Below are 20,400 nucleotides of genomic sequence, written 5' to 3' on the forward strand. Positions count from 1 at the left end.
CTGTGGTTCTGGATGGTGTCCGTTCTGTCTTTTAGTTGTAGTTTTGAAATTGTTGTGCGAGGCAGCAGTTTAGGTGCTTACCTATGCCGCCATCTTGGTTTCTCCTAAAATGGTTCTTTAAAAAAGATTAATTGGAGTAAATAAACCAACCAAGTTCAATTGTAATTATTTTCCTTGGAATTTCATTTATTTTTAAAAAATATTTTTATTGATTTCAGAGAGAAAGGGAGAGGGAGAGAGAGATAGAAACATCAATGATGAGAGAGAATCATTGATCAGCTGCCTCCTGTACATCCCCTATGGGGGATCGAGCCCACAATGTGGGCAAGTGCCCTGACCGGGAATAGAACCGGCAACCTCCTGGTTCATGGATCCATGCTCAACCCCTGAGCCACACAAACCAGGCTTCATTAATTTTTTTAATCTATTGTTGAAAGTATTATAGATGTCCTCCCCTTTTTTCCCCAATGACTCCTTCTAGCCCACTCCTGCCCCTGCTCCAAGCCTTCACCACGCTATTGTCTATGTCCATGGGTTATGCATATACACTACAAATTCCTTGGTTAATCTCTTCCCATTCACCCACCCATCCCCGCCTTCCCTCTGAGATTTGACATTTAAGTATGGTTTTATTATTTCCTTTCTTTATCCTTCTAGTTTATACATAGAGTTGGAAGATTACTAAATTGATTACTAAATAGTTTTTATTTCTATCATAGAACTAGTGATAGTCTATTACTCTTCTTTACATGTTCATTTTCCCCAATAGACTGAACAACTTGAGAGTTTGGAATAGACAACAAATATCTGTTGAGTAATGAATAAATTCCTTACATATGAATGTCTATGAAAGGTGGAGGACTTATTTTCCATCTTTTACATTTCTCTTAGTTGGCAATTTCCTCTTTTTTTCTCTACTATTAACCCTATTTCACAGATCAAGCTGACTCTCTTTTTTTTTTTTTAAAATATATTTTATTGATTTTTTACAGAGAGGAAGGAAGAGGGATAGATAGTCAGAAACATCGATGAGAGAGAAACATCGATCAGCTGCCTCTTGCACACCTCCTACTGGGGATGTGCCCGCAACCAAGTTACATGCCCTTGACTGGAATCGAACCCGGGACCTTTCAGTCCGCAGGCTGATGCTCTATCCACTGAGCCAAACCGGTTTTGGCACAAGCTGACTCTTTATTCTCTATCTCTGCCCTCATTCTAGATCAGAATTCTCCCACCAATATGTTTCATTATCTTTTACCTTGCTAACAGTGCTTGTGCTGTGTGGACTTGATCTTCTCATTAGAAATGATCCTGTTCTCCTGTTCCCTTTATACCAAAATCAATATATTTGAGGATTCCTAATGAACTCCATTCAGTTCTTGTGTCTTCTACCATGGCAACTATTAATAATGGCAAGGAACAAGGAGAGTTCCTTTTTTTGCTATTTACAATCCAACAATGTATGATATGTCAAAACATCCAGAAGGGTAATACCAAAAGTATTTTATTATGGAATCTCTCCTGCATTAGGGCCAAGAATAGTCTTTGGCTTACCATTCTTTGTCATACTGACTCTTAGGTGAGGATGTGAGAAGGTTCCACAGGAAAGAGCATATCAGACTCAAGGAACAGAAAGAAGTCAATGTTGCTAGAGCTAGTGAATGAGGGTTATAGAGTGATAAAGCAAGGACTAGATGGTGCATATTTTATAGTCCTTGTTAATGAGTTTAGATTTTATGCTAACTGCAATAGGAAAACATTGATTCTTATTGTTGGTAAATTAAATGGAGATATTTTGTTTCTGGCTTAGCCACTTGGACTTCAGTTATATCATTCTTTCCATGATAAAGTATTTTTCCATTTACAAACAATGAACTTTAGGAATAAAATTATTTTCCTTAGGTTTTTATATATATGCCACTATACATAAAATCTATAAGAGTTTTTATTTTTTTTAATTGAGAAAACTAGAATATTAATATACAGACACTAGCCATGATTTGTTAAGAGATTAGGTTGTTCATTGAAGAACATTATTAATTATCCCTCCCTGCTTATATGCTTAGAGATGATGTAACACTACTTAGACAAGAGGTCCAAGACCTACAGGCTTCACTTAAGGTAAGAAAAAAATTATTATATTAGTTTTTTTTCAGTGTTTTAGATAGTAAATCTTTTAAAATTTGCTACTTAAAAATCTTTTTTTTTTCCCTTTTAGGAAGAAAAATGGTACTCAGAAGAATTAAAGAAAGAATTAGAAAAATTTCAAGGGCTGCAGCAGCAAGTAATTGTTTTTAAATGCTTGAAGTGTGTTTATTGTGTTTATTAGTTGATTATTGTCATTGTTGAAAATTAAGCACAGCACTTTTTTTGTAAGCAGATGGTTTGATATAAACAATTTACTAATTAGTTTCCTGTGTTTAATAGCCTACAGTATATATCTTTTGTAATTCTAATGAATGCAAACAAGTATATGGGAATCTAAGAGATAACTTCTTAAAGGTGCTCCATTAAAAACCAGTTACCTGTGGTTTTTTTTTAATATATATATTAGGCTACATTATTGTATTCTAACAATGCACCAAAATGGTTAAAAAATATAGGTTCAAACAGTAGTGAAACTCTTCAAAGCATTTGTGATTGTGACAAGTTGGAAATGACTAAAATGTCTTTTCGTAGGGAAAGAACTATTAATAACTGTTATAGTGAAAGTTGTTTGAAAACGTGAGAAAACTTATATTACTGTTAGGTTTCAAAAAAACAGAATAAAATATTTATATATATGTGTGCATATATATAAACACATGTAAATATTATATGACTACATAAAAATATAGAAAAAAACAAGAAAATCACTGTGTTATCAGAAGTAGTTATCTCTGAGTGAGATTTTTTTGTTATCTAGATTCTTCATAGTTTAGTGTATTTTCTAAGTAAATATCTTAACCAATTATGATTTTATACTAACATTATATTGACTTTTAAACTAAAATTACATAAATTGCATAAAGAATTGTGGAATAATGAATTTTGTCAAATCCATATATAGTTTTCATTTGTTTTTGTTTTTTTTAATCCTCACATGAGGATATTTTTCCATTGATTTTATTTTTATTTTTTTAAATATTTATATTGATTTCAGAGAGGAAGGGAGAGGGGGAGAGAGATAGAAACATCAATGATTAGAAAGACTCACTGATTGGATGCCTCCTGCACGCCCCTACTGGGGATCGAGCCTGCAACCCGGGCATGTGCCCTGACTGGGAATTGAACCCAGGACCTCCTGGTCCATGGGACAACACTTAATCCACTGAGCCACCACAGCTGGGCTCCATTGATTTTTAGAGAGAGTGGGAAAGAGAGGGAAAGATAGTGAGAAATATTGATGTGAGAGAGATACTGATACATCGATTGGTTGCCTCCTACATGCACCCTGACCAAGCCAAGGCCCGGGCTGGGGAGGAGCCTGCAGCCAAGGTACGTGCCCTTGACTAGAATTGAACCCAGGACCCTTCAGTACGCAGGCCAATGCTCTTACCACTGAGCCAAACCGGCTAGAGCTATAATTTTCATTTGTAAGAATAAAATGAATACCCTTCAACAGTAGTTCTAATCCTATATAATAAAAGGGTAATATGCAAATTGATCCTAAAGGCAGAATGACTGCTGGACCAGTCACTATGAAGCGCTCTGACCACCTCTTGGTCCCTTTCCCCGGCCAGCAGACTCTGATCACTTGATGATGGTGACCAGGGAACCGGGAGGTGCGGGCAGCGACAGGCCAAGGCCCTGCACCGGTGGTCGCCCCACACACAGAGGGCAGCGGGGACAGGGCTGGCGAGCGGGCGGGAACAGCCGACCTCTCAGTCCCTTCCCCCGGCTGTCAGGCACCCAATAGTGAAAGGGGACCCAGGGGTGGGTGGCGGTGGGGAGCAGGCTGGCTGTGGGCAGCCAGGGAAGATGGCCCTGATTGCAACCAGGCCTAGGGACCGTACCTGTGCACGAATTTTGTGCACTAGGCCTCTAATATTTTATAAAGTAACTAGGGGCCCAGTGCACGAATTCGTGCACTTTGAAAGGAACTATGGGCCGCAAGGCTGCAGTGGGCACAGGGCAGGTCTCGGCCCATCCTCCGTGCCCTTGCCCAGCCCCTCCCGCAGCGGCTCTGGGTCCCCTGTCTGCCTGCAGCCCCGCTCCTGCCACCACTGCTCCCACACGCTGATGGCGCTGGCCCTGCCCTTACCCACTGATGGCGCAGAGTGATTGGGGCCAGCGCCAGCAGCGGGTGTGAGCAGGGCCAGCGCTGTCAGCGGGTGAGAGCAGCTGCCCCGATCACCCCTCAGGTGGAGTGGGAGGTGGAGAAACCCTCAGGGGCGATCAGGGCTGGCAGCTGCCGCTCACACCGGCTGACTGCGCCAAGCAATCAGGGCCGGCACTGGGCCCCAGCAGTGGGTGTGAGTGGCGGCTCCAGCACCAGCTGTGGGTGCGAGTGGGGCCAGTGCCAGCAGCAGGTGCAAGTGCTGGGAGCAAAGAATTTTCAGTAACCACCAGAGGCTCACCCCGATGACAGTGACCGGAGCCCTTCCTTGGTCTGGTGCCCCTACTCACCTGCTCCACCATCCCGCCATGGCCGAGGCCTACCATGTTCCACACTCTGCCGCCTGCTGCCCACGTTTACAATGTTCTGCGCGTGCCCCCTGGTGGTCAGTGCACATCATAGCGACTGGTTGTTCGGTTGTTCCGCAGTTAGGTTCATTTGCATATTAGCCTTTTATTATATCTGATTGGTGGCCCCTTTGAACATTATCTTAGCATGTTGTGACTCTCAATCAGTCTTTTTGCCTTTTAGTTTTTTTCACCAAAAATTGTCATTTGGACTAGAAAAGACAAAAACAAATAAGTGGATAACACAATATCAGTCTTTTTACTATTCAGCCTCTATAATTGAGATGGTATTTTTATAATCTAAAATATTTATAGATTACTCATCTTTTACATGGATGCTATTAAGAACTAATCAAATATGGGCTGAATTATCTTAGGAAGTTGTTAACTACATTTGAGATAACTGTTTTACATTTAATAAATAAATTCTCTACAGTGCAAGGTGTAAATTGACCTCTTAGGGGATTTACCTTTAGGGGGAAATGTATTTGGAATATTGATTATTCTTAGCAATCATAATGTCCAAATCAATGGATGGAAAAAGAATCAGATATACTATGATATGCTTTATTAAACAAACTCTATCATATGTGTATAATTCTTTAGACTATGACAATAATGACAAGGCAGTATGTTATTTTGTTCTTAATGCATGTGATAAATTAAACCTTATGGAATATGTTCATTATTTCTGCTTCTTTTAAAAATGATTTATAACTCTGAATTAAAAATTTATGCTTTTAAAGCCAAATTTTTTAGTAGTGATAGTTCCATGGCATATTTATCTTATGTAAATTTTCAAATATTATAGTACTAGTGGCCCAGTGCACGAAATTCGTACATGGGGGGGGGGTGTCCCCCAGCCTGGCCTGCACTCTCTCCAATTTGGGACCCCTTGAAGGATGTCCTACTGCCGGTTTACAGGGAACGGGCCTAAACTGGCAGTTGGACATCCTTCTTGCAGTCTGGGACTGCTGGCTCCTAACTGCTCACCTGCCTGCCTGATTGCCCCTAACCACTCTGCCTGCTGGCCTGATCACCCCCAACTGCCCCCCCTGCCAGTGTGGTCACCCCCAACTTACCCCCCTGCTGGTCTGCTCACCCCCAACTGCCCCCCCTGCTGGCCTACTCACCCCCATCTTCCCTCCCCACTGGCCTGCTTGTCCCCAACTGCCCCCCTGCTGGCCTGCTCACTCAAACTGCCCCCCTGCTGTCCTGATCATCCCCAACTGACCCCCCACTGATGGCCTTCTCACCCTCAACTGGCCCCCCCTGCTGGTCTGCTCACCCCCAACTGCCCCCCTCCCCACCGGCCTGATCACCCCCAACGGCCTCCCCCCCACACCGGCCTGATCACCCACAACTACTGTCCCATCCTGGCCTGATCACCCACAACTGCCCTCCCCTCTTGGCCTCTAACCACCTCTACCTCGGCCCCGCCACCATGGCTTTGTCCAGAAGAATAACTGGAAGGTCTCCCAGTCTAATTAGCATATTATCCTTTTATTAGTATAGATAGAGGCCTGGTGCAGGGGTGGGGTCGGTTGGTTTGCCCTGAAGGGTGTCATGGATCAGGGTGGGGGTTCCTTTGGGGCATGGGGAGGCCTGGGCAAGGGGCCTGTGGTGGTTTGCAGGCCGGCCACGCCCTCATGGGGTGAGGGTCCTCGCTTGGGAGGCGTAGCTAGCCTGGGTGAGGGGCTGAGGGCCGTTTTCTAGTGGGGACTCTTACTCCATGGGTGTGTGTCCAGCCTGGGAAAGGGGCTGAGGGCCATTTTTGGCTGGCCACAGCCCCTTCAGGGTAGGGGGTCCCACTGGGGGGCCTGGCCAGCCTGGGTGAGGGGCTGATGGCTGTTTGCAGGCTGGCCAGGCCCCCCAGCGGGGACTCTTACTCCATGGGGGCATGGCCAGCCTCGGTGAGGGGCTGAGGGCTGTTTTCAGGCTGGCCACACCCCCTTCAGGGTGGGGGTCCCTGCTGGGGTGCCTTGGCAGCCTGGGTAAGGAGCTGAGGGCCGTTTTCAGGCTGGCTACGCCTCCTGGCAACCCAAGCTTCCTGCCCCCCTCCCCTTTTTTTTTTCCAGCCCCTCCTTGAGCAGAGGCCAGGGTCGGCTGGAAGCTTGGCTTCCTCCATCGCCGGGGGCAACCCAAGCCTCCTGCTCGCTCCAGCTCCATGGCTGCCGCCATATTTGTTGGGGTAATTTGCATACTTGCTCCTGATTGGCTGGTGGGCGTAGCAGAGGGACGGTCAATTTGCATGTTTCTCTTTTATTAGTGTAGATCGAATTTTGCCTGCTGAATTATTTGATTTACAATTGTAATATATTTATTTATTAATTGGAATAATTTATATTTATTACTGAATTTATGGAATTTAAGATGCGATCTATTGCAAGACACATATTACGGTATTTTCTTACAGGTCAACATAAAAACATTCTTAGAACCAGTGAGTTACACTTAATTATTATGCCAGTGTGCCTAGTATTACCTTAGAGATCTGGAAGAAGGTGAGCAGGTCAACATTTAATTTTCATCAATATGTTCTTACTTTCCTGACTGAATGTGGCTTTCAGAGATTTTTTTTTTAAGCACTGGCAATTGTAACAGTATTATTATTATTTTTAATGAATTTGTTTATGTCTTTTGTTTTCATTGAGGTATCTAAACCTGATGGATTGGTGGCTGATTCATCAGCAGGTAACTTTACTTAAAGCAGATATTTTGTTTCTCTTTTTCTTCTTTCTCATCCTTCTTATTTTTTTATTTTTCTCTTATGTCTGCTGTATGAATTTTGTTTTGTGGTTATATTTTAATTGCTCTAAAATAGTGAAGCTAATAGTAATAAACCCATGAACTTTATAATTAAACAATTTAGTAAAAACTCTTAGTATTTTCTTAGTTCATTATATTCTGAAGTTACAAACTTCTGGAATATTATATCAATCAATATGGTTATTTAATGAAAAGTTAAATCTATTAATCAAAGAGTGATGTACTCTTTTTCTCTTAAAATGATGAAACTAGCATCTTTGTAACCGACTATAACTGGAGGAGTGCTCAATGAATAATCAAAATTATTTTGAGGTTAATTTTCTTCTGTATTTAAGTTCCCTTTGAAATCTCTTTTCTTTATGAGAATGAAATATTAGCAATTGCCTGCATATTTTTAATTCATAATTTTGCTGAAGACCTTGATTGTTTTCCTTAAACCATTTCTCATTTCATTTCACATTATTACAAATTTTATAAGAGAAGCAGTATATATTCCTTTTTAGTTAGTTGACAGATATAGAAAAATAACTATGAAACATGAAATCAAAATAATTTTAAGCAAGTATTTGTAGATTGTTTGGGTGTGATGCTAAATAGTTCTTTCATTTATTTTACATATTTATAAACTATGACTTGTGTCTTAAATGAGACAGATATGCTTAATTCTTAAAATATGAAGTTACTGGTAATTGGCAATAGACATGTTAATTGTCTATGATATAAGTAATTACAATTTAGCAACTGTAATTAACATTATATGTGAGTAAATACTATACTTTTTTGTAGAACTTCACTCTTTGGAACAACAATTAGAAGAAGCTCAAACAGAAAATTTTAATATTAAACAAATGAAAGACTTATTTGAACAGAAAGCAGCACAACTTGCCACTGAAATTGCAGGTAAATTGATTAAGAATTTTTCAGTTAACATATCAGTTTCATTTCCTTTTGTCATTATACATCCTAGAAATAAACATTGTATTTTAGTGATAACGTATTTATTATGACTTTGGTGGTGATTATTGGAATTTAATAACAGAATTACTATATAAATTATTTTGTTTGTCGTCCCACCTACTTCCTTCAAAGGACTGATTTTCTCTATAAAATTCTTGAATTTTAGAGAAGATGAATTTTCTTTTGGGGTATCTTATAGGTTAACAAATAACATTTTGAAGATTTTAAATAACATTATAAATTTAACCTTTGGTTATACTATCAGTTACATATATTATTATTTTTTTAACTACATGCTTTAAGGTTAACTATTATTTGTGATTAAATATACACTAAAATTCTATTTAGTAGAATACTTATATATACAAAAACTTTTTTATTATTTTAAGTTCGTTATTTAATGTAATCAGCAGTATACTTTTATTACATATTTATGGTTATCTAAGGACAGTGGATCTAAATTAAGTAATATATAGATATGCACTACAATGTATAGGAATTTATAAGACTGTTCTTCCTTAAAGTTAATGTCATGAAAGTAATATAGTATATATTTAATTGCCTTTAATTAGATATAAAGTCAAAATATGATGAAGAAAGGAGTCTTCGAGAAGCTGCTGAACAAAAAGCGTCACATTTGACAGAAGAATTAAACAAAGAGGGAACTATAATTCAAGATCTGAAGACTGAACTGGTAATGTACAAACCATTTATTAGAGTGTACCTCTATAATCTTCTAAATTCAAAATGAAATACCTGCTCTGATGAAAAATATTTAAAAGTATAGCTTGAGTGCGGTAAAATGGAGGAAATAAAAAAATTCCCGATAGTTCTTCTACCTCTTTCCTGTATTCTAGATATGATTTTTAAATCAAAACGGAATTTTATGATACATAATTTATTACCTTAACATTTTTGTTGTTTCTATCGTAATATCATCTGTCTTTTTTCTATTTTCCATAACTGCATATCTCTGATCCCGACCTTCCCTTGCTCTTTAGTTTTATAAATCCACCTACTTTTAGGATATTTCTAGTTGTATTTCTAGCTTTCATTTCAAATTCAGTAAGTATATAGCCCATGAACACAGATAGTAGTGTGGTGAAGGCCTGGGGTGGGGCACGAACAGGGTGGAGGGAGCCAACGGGGGAAAATGGAGAACAACTGTAATACTCTCAACAATACAGATAAATAAAAAAATTCAATAAGTATAACATCAAGTCATCATATTCCTCCTAACTATATTTCTGTCATTGGTATTGTACATCTTTACCACTCTTCCTTAGGCTTAACAACCTTGGATCTATTCTTGACTCCTTTCTGTTCTTTATTTAACAATCAATAACTATGTGAATGAATGAATCAACTACATTCAGTCTGCAACAAATCCTAATTATGCTTACATCTGCTCCTTCATCTTTATAGGGTAGAAAATGAAGGAATGTAAACATTTATCAAGTGATTGTTACCAATGGGTGTAGTTTGTAAAGAAAAAGAAAGCAAATGAAGAAATGCAGATAATTGTGAATTTGCTATTTTGCACCTTGAGTGGTAATGCTATTAAAGAAGAGAAGAGGCTTGTTGTGGGGAATAATCAGTCGTTGATGTTTGGAGTTCAGTAATTGATACTAAAGATTGTTTTCATTTTGATTTCTTTGTAGTAGAATCATTGAAAATGTTTATAATTTTTCACTGTAATTTTTAATTAACATGTGTTGTTGCTTCACAGCTTCAAAGACCTGGTATAGAAGATGTTGCTGTGCTAAAGAAAGAACTGGTCCAAGTTCAAACACTAATGGATAACATGACCTTGGAACGTGAGAGAGAATCTGAAAAACTCAAAGATGAGTGCAAAAAATTACAAGCAGATTATGCTAACTCAGAGGTAATGAAGTTCAGTGTACTTAAATGTGATTGACATTAACTTGTTTATACTGTTGAAAGAAGCCAGGATTTGAGATTTTTCTGAGTGACCTATCAAAACAGTATTTCACTTCTTTCATTTTCTATATGAGTAATATTTGTATATAGACAATATGGTCTGAGAGTCACTATTTTGTCTCTGCTTTATGTAGCTAGGCATTTAGAGAAGAATGTTTGCATAAAAGTGTAATGTGCAATTTAATAAATGATGTATATTGTGTGGAGATGATATTTAAAGTTAAATTTGCTCCTGGCTAGTCAGTAAGTGGTAATTGAGTTTATTTCACTTAGGTAGGGGTAAAGGAAGCATTTCTGAGAAGTGATATACAACTCTTGCTAGATGGTGTAGAGGTTCATATTTCTTCATAAGTCAGCCATCCCATTGAGTTGACATTCATTTCCCTGTAATTTACATGCACTGGATCCAGTTCTCCTCAGGAATTAATCCTCTTTTCCTCATGAGATATTCGAAGGCTGTTCATATTTACTCTTAGTTTTTTCTCTTCCAGGATAAACATTCTCAGTTCCTTCTATCATTTCTCAAACATGACATGACCTTGGCCTGTAAATCCCTTATGTAATTATGTCAGCATGTGATAAGCTCTAGGATATATAACAAATATATTTGTGTAAAAATACCAGCCTTTATCCCTTTTACTATATTATAAGACATATTGTTATGAGTACTATTATTTGTAGTTCTTAAGCTCTCTTTTGTGATGTGGACCTCAGTTTTTTTATATTTTCAGTTTAAAAGTAAAGTTATAGTGACCTTTCAAATTGTATCTCTGTCTTAGAGTTTTTAAGCTGGTGATCTGAAAGCTATTCATATTTAGTAATATATTGAGCTGTGGATTTTAAATATTGATAATCCATGCCATTTTTTACTTCTTCCTGTATCTTATCAATGGGGGAATGGTGAAAGTCTATGGGTACAACACACATAGGCATAGGAGGCTTTATGAGCCTTAACACTTCAGAGTTTAAAGTTTAAGAATTTTAGGGCCAGAATTCCCAAAAGTGATCTTCGTAGCCCAATAACACATAATCTCACAGTTTTTCCAGCAGTTTCAGGGACTTCATGAACTAATTGAAGACAGTTAAAAGCTCCTAATGTGAATCAAGGAGAGGCTGAATCAAAGACATCTCATGAGGAAAATCCAATTTAGCTAATGCTAAAGTAGAAATACTTGAACCTGAGTGAATCTAGTCATTTACTTCTGTGCTTCAAGAAGAATTACTTTTCATTAAATATGCCTGTCTACTAGTATTTCACAAATTAAAAAAAAATTATTCTGTTTTAATGAAAAGTTCCCTTAATGTTATTTGAAATTTCAAAACAAATGCAATGGGGTGACTAAAATTGAATCACAGTAATGGCAGTTTCAGAATATGTCTATTTAAAGTGCAATCCTCCTTGACCTTTTCCAGCTGAGAATTATGGTGTTATAGTTGTTATACCAGTAGAATTTGAACAAAGAGAAGAAATATCTATATATTTACTTGCATTTTGGGAAAAATACACATGGGAAAATACTTTTGAGTAATATTTTATTTAAGAATTACTCTAAATTTAACCCTGACTGTTGTGGCTCAGTTAGTTGAGTGTCATCCCATGTACCAAAGACATTCTGGTCAAGACAAATGCCCAGGTTGTGGATTCAGTCCCCGGTCAGATCACGTGCAGGAGGCAACCGAAAGATGTTTCTCTCTCACATTGGTGTTTCTTTCGCTCTAAAGTAAAAACATTAAAAAAGAAGGAAAAAAAAAAGAATTAATATGAAGATTTTTTAAAATTTATATTTTTATTCATGTAGATTAAAATATCTTTATATGTAATGAGAAGTGGTTCTTTCAAGTTTTCATAAAAAACGCTTATGTTTTGAAGTAAATTTTAAAATAAAGGGATTTATTCTTGCTGAATAATTGGTGATTTAATATTTTATTATATTATTACTAAAACATAGATAATACTTACACCCTTCTTAGTTAATAGATATATAGTGATTGAGACCTCATTATTTTTTAAATATTTTGAACAACTTGAGGAAAAGGTAGCATAAGAAAGTAATATTATTAGAAACAAACTCTTACTTTTTGAGTACCACTAGTTTTGGATACTATGCTAGGCATTTTAAATATGTAGTCCCATTTGTTTCTTTTAACCCTGTGAGTTAAGTACTGTTTTAAATTTGTTTTATATATGTCAGGAATCTGAGACTCAATGAGGTTATATGACCTTTTTCAAGGCCATGCACCTAATATTAAGAAGCCAGCATTAGAACTCAAGTCTTACCCAAAGTCTGTGTTCTTTCTATGTCATGCTATCTTCAATTTTAGGTGATCTGATGATTTGCCTTAAAAGTAAATTTGTGCTGTTAAACTTGACCCTAATACTTATTGTTATGACTTTTTGTATTTTGCCATATTGTATGTTGTAATATTTATATTAAGTATAGCTTAAAATTTATTTTGAGTTGTGTCTCATACCATTTATATGAAAAAAAAATACTGTCTAAATATTCCATCTCATTTATTTATTTATAACTGCATTTGTTTTTAGCTTCTGCTTTCTCTTTAAATATATGGCAAATATTTTATTAATTTATTAACATTTAATTCTATTTATTCTCAGCTAAGTGTGTTGGTAAATTATAGCACTTAAGGAACTTAATCGAAAAAATTTCATTTTATATATTAACTATTTTACTGAACCTAAAAATTAGCATGAAAAACAAAACACATTAAAAGAAAATAAAGAAGCTAAAAAATTCAATGATTTATTTGGTATTCCTAGTTGAGGGTGAAGATATATAACTTGGTGTGCATTGTTAAATAAGTCCTTATGTTTCATTACTTTTATTCAATATATACCTTATGAATTTATTGACAGTTTTAGGTCTAGATATTTTAAGTGGCATATAAATCACTCATTCTAAAAAATTTGAAAGTACTTTATAAATACTAATTAGCTATTTTATAGATCAGAAATTGAGGATTTAAAGCTTTAAAAAGTTATTTGTAAGGACCTACATTATTGAAAATATTAAAGTTGTAATTAACTTATATTTAGTGTGGTCTTCAATTTTTTAAGAATTTTATTTCTATTCTAAATAAACTCATTTGAATTTTAGTTTTAAAAGCTAAAGTGTTGATAAAGATATGGCATAAGTATGATTATATTCAGCATAGTTATTAAAAAAAGCATTTACTTTTTAAAAGTATGCTAATATAAGAGATCAGATTTAGCAGTAAGTTTTGACATTTTTATTGCGTGTTCAATGTGTACTTTTGTCAGTCCTGTTTTCCACCTTTCATCCATCATTTTATTATTATTTTTTCTGCTTTCTAATGGAGATGCTTAAACTTGAGGTAATGTGTTTTTGGAAGACTTTTAATATTAGTAATACTTTTATTGTCATATGGCATTTTTGTGTTTTAAAGCAATCTCAGAACTTCAAAGATATGCTCATTTTTGTTTTTTTTTTAATCATACACATTTTTAGTCATCTTTAAGTGATTATTTTACTAAGTAAGAGTAGTAGACTATTAGGACAATAATAATAATTCTAAACTACTAGCAGGATGTTTGCTTGAAATATCTTTTCTTAATTATTTTGTAATTTAAAGTTTTTGAATGAAAGTTCAATGTTGAATTCAATGATATGGCTTCAAGGAATATGAATTATTTATAGATCTAATATATGGTTTCCATGGAACAATATCTGTTAACTCCTTGGAGATAGAATCACTCATTCTTTTAGAGAGTATTTTTTTGAATGCCTAAGTATCAGCAGTTAGGAGTGGGGGATATAACAGTGAATAAGACAGTGCCTCCCTCTCATAAAGCTTATTGTATTCTTTTGTGGAAGCCAAACAATCCTATCGAATAAAAGAGTAATATGCAAATTGACCATCACTCCAAGACACAAGATGGCCACCCCATGTGGCCAAAGATGGATGCCCCCACGTGGACACAAGATGGCCACCACAAGAAGGCTGACAGGGGAGGGCAGTTGTGGGTGACCAGGCTGGCAGAGAAGGGCAGTTGGGGGAGAGGCTAGCAAGGGAGGGCAGTTGAGGGGGGACCAGGCCTGCAGTGGAGGGCAGTTGTGGGGGACCAGGCCTACAGTGGAGGACAGTTGGGGGGGACCCAGGCCTGAAGGGGAGGGCAGTTGGGAGGGGACCAGGCCTGCAGGGGAGGGCAATTGCAGGGGACCAGGCCTGCAGGGGAGAGCAGTTGTGGGGGGACCAGGCCTGCAAGGGAGGGCAGTTAGGGGCAATCAGGCCAGCCAGGGAGCAGTTAGGCATCTATCAGGCTGGCAGGGGAGTGGTTAGGGGGTGATCAGGCTGGCAGGCAGAAGCGGTTAGGGGCAATCAGGCAGAGGCAGGCGAGCGGTTGGGAACCAGCATTCCTGGATTGTGAGAGGGATGTCCGACCGCCCGTTTAGGCCCGATCCCAATGGTCGGACATCCCTCAAGGGATCCCAGATTGGAGAGGGTGTAGGCTGGGCTGAGGGACTTCCCCTCCCCCCCCCCCCCCCATGCATGAATTTTGTGCACCGGGCCTTTAGTATATAAGTAAACAAATTATGGTTGAAAGTCAGTTAATGCCAAGTGCTGTAAAGACAAATAAAGAAGTGTGGAGCTGACAATAATGTGGGACAATTTTAGATAGAATGATCAGGAAGGTTTCCTCAAGGAGCATATGTGTGAGAAGAACGAAGTAAGCAGGATTCAGGAAACAGAAAGAGTCAGTGCAAGTGCTAAAGCCTTCAAGGCACTGATGAGCTTGGCCTGTTAAATAGAGAGGAAAGGGCCCTGGTTGGGTGGCTTGGTTGGAACACTGTCTGTATACCAAAATGGTTTGGGTTTGATTCCCAGTTGCAGCAACTGATCCAGGTTTCTCTTTCTCTCTCTTCCTCTCTTTCTAAAATCAATAAATATATCATTGGGTGAGGATCAAAAATGAAATAGGGAGGAAAGGTAGTATGGCTAGAACAAAGGGCCTTTTTTGTTTGAATTTCATCATAGTGATACCACACATTCTGGAAGGGTTTCCAAAGGAGTAGTATAAAAGATCTTTTGGCATTTTTATCACAATAAATTAGTAGCCTTCTAAATTTTCTTCCTTGAAGTTAAAAGTACTTATTTATAATCTATGATGTAGGTAACTGCTGATGTGTTTAGTAAGAAAAAATTTTAAAGTTTGTCTTATTCATATTATAAAGTTTACATATGAATAAAGAATATAGATAGTAAAAATTATAATTTTAGGAATGTAAAAAATAAAGTAAATCTAATAAGCAATATTAGAAACAAAGTTCTTTTGTTAATGTCACAGGAAACCATACTTAAAAGCAGTTCTTAGTCTTTCTAAAGAGAAAGTTTTAATGCTTAAAACTTTCATGTATAGGAAGTTTATATTATTTTTTAATGATCCATTGCTTTAAAAATAGAAATGACTTTTCATGAAAAAAAGTTAAAATGTATTAAAGCAAATTCATGTTCAGCTCTTATACCTGATCATAGAGTGATCCAGCTTAATGAAACTATATATAACTTACATTCGATAACTTCTTTAGACAAATACTTACCGTTACAGTAAAAAAATGATCCACCATATTTCAAGGTGATTCTGTGTTGTATATTTGCATTTAACATGCTTTTAAAATAAAATGAAAAGCCTGTGTTTATAGAAATTGGGAGAAAATGTAGGCATGACTTTCATATTTTCTTCAAATTCAGGAAAGTTAATGTACAGTTTCAAAGCCAGTAAATTCAAGTTTGCAGTTTCATGCTTACTTCAAATGCATAAAGTAGGATGGAATTTTTTATTTCATGTATTATTAAATAAATGTGCATTTTGGATAAATTTTAAAAATTATTTTTAGGTAAATTAAATCTAGGCAGGCAATAGGGTGGTAGGATAAAGAACCAAGTTGAAACTTCTAAGGATTATTTCAATTTTACAACAGCGACAAAAATCTATATAATCTTAAAGCCTTTGGATGCTTCCATTTACTTTTTAATTACCTGTTTGCTCTTTTTTTTTAGGCCACAATAAGCCAGCTAAGGAGTGAACTTGCCAAAGGGCCCCAGGAAGTTGCTGTGTATGTGCAAGAATTACAAAAACTTAAAAGTTCTGTTAATGAATTAACACAAAAAAATCAGGTGAGAATTTTAAAACTATATATAGTGGGGAATTGATTTTATGTATCTTAAATTTTGATCCTGTGTATTTTATTATATATGGGCACAGTACAATGTGATATATTCTGTATATTTTTTTAGTGTTATGCAACCAATTTCCAGAACTCATAATCTTTTTATTTTATTTAAAATCTTTATTGTTGAGAGTATTACAGATGTCTCCCTTTTATTCCTCCATTGCCCCCCTCTACCTGGTTGCTACCCAACCCCAGGCCTTCACCACCCTACTGTCTGTGTCCATAGGTAAGATTTTTGGTTAATCTCTTCCTGCCTCCCCACCCGCCTTCCCTCTGAGATTTGTCAGTCTGTTCCATGCTTCCATGCCTCTGATTCTATTTGATTCACCAGTTTATTTTGTTCATTAGATTTTTTGTTCATTTTTTTATTTTTAGGTTCAATTATTGATAGATATATATTTGTTGCTATTTTACTGTTCATATTTTTGGTATCCTCTTCTTAAAGAATACCTTTCAACATTTCATGTAATATTGGTTTGGTGATGATGAACTCTTTTAGCTTTTTCTTGTTTGTGAAGCTCTTTATCTGACCCTCAATTATAACTGAGAGCTTTGCTGGGTAGAATAATCTTGGTTGTAGGTCCTTGCTATTCATTACTTTGACTGTTTCTTGCATTTTCTTCTGGCCTGCAAAGTTTCTGTTGAGAAATCAGCTGACAGTCATATGGGTGCTCCCTTGTAGGTAACTACCTGCTTTTCTCTTGCTGCTTTTAAGGTTCTCTCTTTGTCTTTAACCCTTGGCATTTTAATTATGATGTGTCTTGCCGTGGGCCTCTTTGGGTTCCTTTTTTTTGTGTTTCTGTGCTTCCTGGACTTGTAAGTCTATTTCTTTCACCAGGTAGGGAAAGTTTTTATTATTATTTCTTCAAGTAGGTTTTCAATATCTTGCTCTCTCTCTTCTCCTTCTGGTATCCCCAAGATGCTAATGTTGGTATGCTTGAAGTTGTCCCAGAGGCTCCTTACACTATCTTCATATTTTTGGATTCTTATTTCTTTTTGCTCTTCTGATTGGGTGTTTTTGCTTCTTCATATTCCAAATTGCTGACTTGATTCTAAGAATCCTCCACTCTACTGTTGAATCCCTGTAAATTATTCTTTATTTCAGTTAGTGTATGCTTAATTTCTAAGTGGTCCTTTTTTATGTCTTTAACATTCTCACTAAGATCCTTGAAAATCTCATGAAGATCCCGAATAACCTTATAACCATGGTTTTGAACTCTGTATCCAGTAGTTTGCTTGCTTCCTTTTCTTTCATGTGTGACATGTTTCTTTGTCTATACATTTTGGCTGCTTCCCTGTGTTTGTTTCCATGTATTAAGTAGAGCTGCTATGTCTCCTGGAATTGGTAGAGTGGCCTTGTGTGTGTAGTAGGTGTCCAATAGGGCCCAATGGCTTAGCCTCCCCAGTCACCTGAGCTGGGCACTCTAGGTGTGCTCCTATGTGGGCTGTATGCACAGTCTTGTAGTTGAGCCTTTACTGCCATTGGCGTCACTGGTAGGAATTGAACTCTAGACCAATTGGCTGTGAGGACCAGCTGAGTCTACAGTGGGAGAGTTACTGTGCAGGAAATACCCCTATGGAGCAGGACTTGCTTCAGTGGGGCTTTGGTGCTCATTGAGTCTGCCCCTTGAGTGTGTCACTTGTGGATGTGTAGAGTTGTAATCTGCTGTGGTCTGAAGCTGTCCACCAGGAGCACTGGCTCTAGGGCCTCCAGGGAGGTACAAAGTCAACCACTGCCTGGGACCACTTGGCAGGAACAATAGAGGGATCTGCAGATGGCTGCTTGGAGGTGCCCAGGCGAAGCCCAGCTATGAAACAAGGCAGGCTGGTTCTAGTGCTAGGTCTTGGGCCTTTTATTGATAGGTTTGGGGCATGCTGTCACCATCTGCAGCTTGTTTGAGGGATTTTAGCAAAATCTGAAGCCTGAGCCAGGACAGGCCATTCATATAGAAACGCTGCTGTAAACAGCTTGGGTGGGACTGAAAATTGGATGGGGCAGAGTCTCAGGGAACCCCCAGGGTGGAGCCAAAAGTGTACTTCAGACTGATGGAGACTCAGATATGTCTGCCAGTCAGCCCTGTGACAGGGGAGGTCCCAGCATAGGGTCAGTGACCTGTCTGAGTACCCCCATCTGGGAGAAAGCCACGCCCGAGTTTCTGCCCTGATGCTAGACAATCCAGTTCCTCCCCATATGTGTCTTAATCCCCCAAAGCTGCCGGGTGCTGGGAGTCTGAGTAAGTTCCTTTGACAGCCCTTTAAATGGAACACCTGGGTCTCCAGCAGCCTCTGTGTCAGCCACAATCCCCGCTGGTTTTACAGCCTGTTGTTACAGGAACTTCTCTTCCCAGCTCTGGAACCCTGGGCTGGGGGTCTGGTGTGTGGCTGGGACCCCTAGCTCTTCAGGCATAGCCTCCACAGAGAGGTCTCCCTCCTGATTGAAAAAATGGCACACGTGGGCATCAGACCATCCCATTCTGGGCCTCCTCCCCTCCTACCAGTCTCATTGTGCTTTCTTCTTTACTTCTCTAGTTGTAGGACTTGCATTCAGCCAGCTTTCAGGTGTTTCTGAATGATGGTTGTTCTCTATTTTAGTTATAAATTTGATGTCAACATGCCCCAAACCTACTGCAAGTACACGCCTTTACTAGCACCGCCATTTTGTTCTCGCTCCAGAATTCACCATATTGCAAAGCTGAAACTCTCCAGTGGTCAGCAAACTGCAGTTTGACGCTCTGTTGACTAATGAGTTTGCCGACCACTGCTCTATACTAATTAAACAGCTCCCCATTCACTGCCACTCCTTGCATCACCATTCTTTCTATATCTATGAATTTACTTTTTTAAGTAAATGGTAAAGTCTAGTCATACAGTATTTGTCCTTTTGTGCCTGGCTTATTTCACATAAGCATAATGTCCTCAAGGTTTATCTATGTTATAACATGTCTCAGAATTTCCTTGTTTTTCAATGCTGAATAATATTCCATTATATGTATATATCATATCTCTTTATCTGTTGATGGATACTTAGATTGCTGTAGTCTTTTGGTATTGTGAATAGTATCAAAAGAACATGGGTATGTAAAGACTCAATTTTTAATTATTTTGGGTATGTAAACAGAAGCAAAATTTCTGGATCATATAATAATTCTGTTTTCAATATTTTGAGGCAATCACCATCAACAGTACATAACAATTCTCATAAGTGCACAAGGATTCTCTACATTTTTGTCAACATTTCTCTCTCTTTCTCTTCCTCTCTCTCTCTGTTTATAGTTACCATACTAATGGGTATAAGGTGGTATATCATCATAGTTGATTTGCATTTCCCTGATGGTTAGGATGTTGAGCATCTTTTCATGTGCTTTTTGGCCATATAATGTTAATTGGGTTGTTTATTTTGTTGTTGTTGAGTTGTATGAGTTTTTTATATGTTTTGGGTATTAACCTCTTATCAGATATATGATTTACAAATATTTTCTCTCATATATATATATTTTAAATATGTTTTTATTTATTTCAGAGAGAGGAAAAGAGAGTGAGAGAGAGAGAGAAACATCAATGATGAGAGAGAATCATTGATCAGCTGCCTTCTGCACACCCCCTATTGGGGATTGAGTCTGCAACTTGGCACATGCCTTTCCTGGGAATTGAACTGTGACCTCCTGGCCTCTCATTTCTTAGGTTGCCTTTTCATTCTGTTGTATCTTTTGTTAAAGAAAAAACACTTCTCCTGTATATTTTCTCTACTCTTAATACTCTGACATCAAATGTGTGGATGTGAAAGACCCCCGGAGGGAGACCCTCACTCTGTCCCACGGATCGACGGCGACCCCAATCAACCGCAGGAGGCATCACT

At 37.8% G+C, this 20,400-nt stretch overlaps 1 protein-coding gene across 4 annotated transcripts in view; it reads left to right on the forward strand.

Moving 5' to 3' along the window:
- Window positions 1-20,400, forward strand: part of EEA1 (early endosome antigen 1) — a 164,759-nt gene that overhangs the window by 54,211 nt on the left and 90,148 nt on the right. For 3 of the 4 annotated variants that reach the window (XM_080659758.1, XM_080659757.1, XM_080659759.1), the window contains 7 exons: window positions 2,067-2,121; window positions 2,219-2,284; window positions 7,320-7,359; window positions 8,221-8,334; window positions 8,964-9,085; window positions 10,121-10,276; window positions 16,372-16,488. In XM_080659758.1, the coding sequence (XP_080515884.1) occupies window positions 2,067-2,121; window positions 2,219-2,284; window positions 7,320-7,359; window positions 8,221-8,334; window positions 8,964-9,085; window positions 10,121-10,276; window positions 16,372-16,488 (670 nt within the window). Of the gene's footprint in view, window positions 1-2,066; window positions 2,122-2,218; window positions 2,285-7,319; window positions 7,360-8,220; window positions 8,335-8,963; window positions 9,086-10,120; window positions 10,277-13,636; window positions 13,687-16,371; window positions 16,489-20,400 lie in introns of those variants that run through there. The other variant, XM_080659760.1, reaches the window with a different exon arrangement.

The sequence above is a fragment of the Plecotus auritus genome (genome assembly GCF_963455305.1).
Source record: "Plecotus auritus genome assembly, chromosome: 3".
Lineage (NCBI taxonomy): Eukaryota > Metazoa > Chordata > Mammalia > Chiroptera > Vespertilionidae > Plecotus > Plecotus auritus.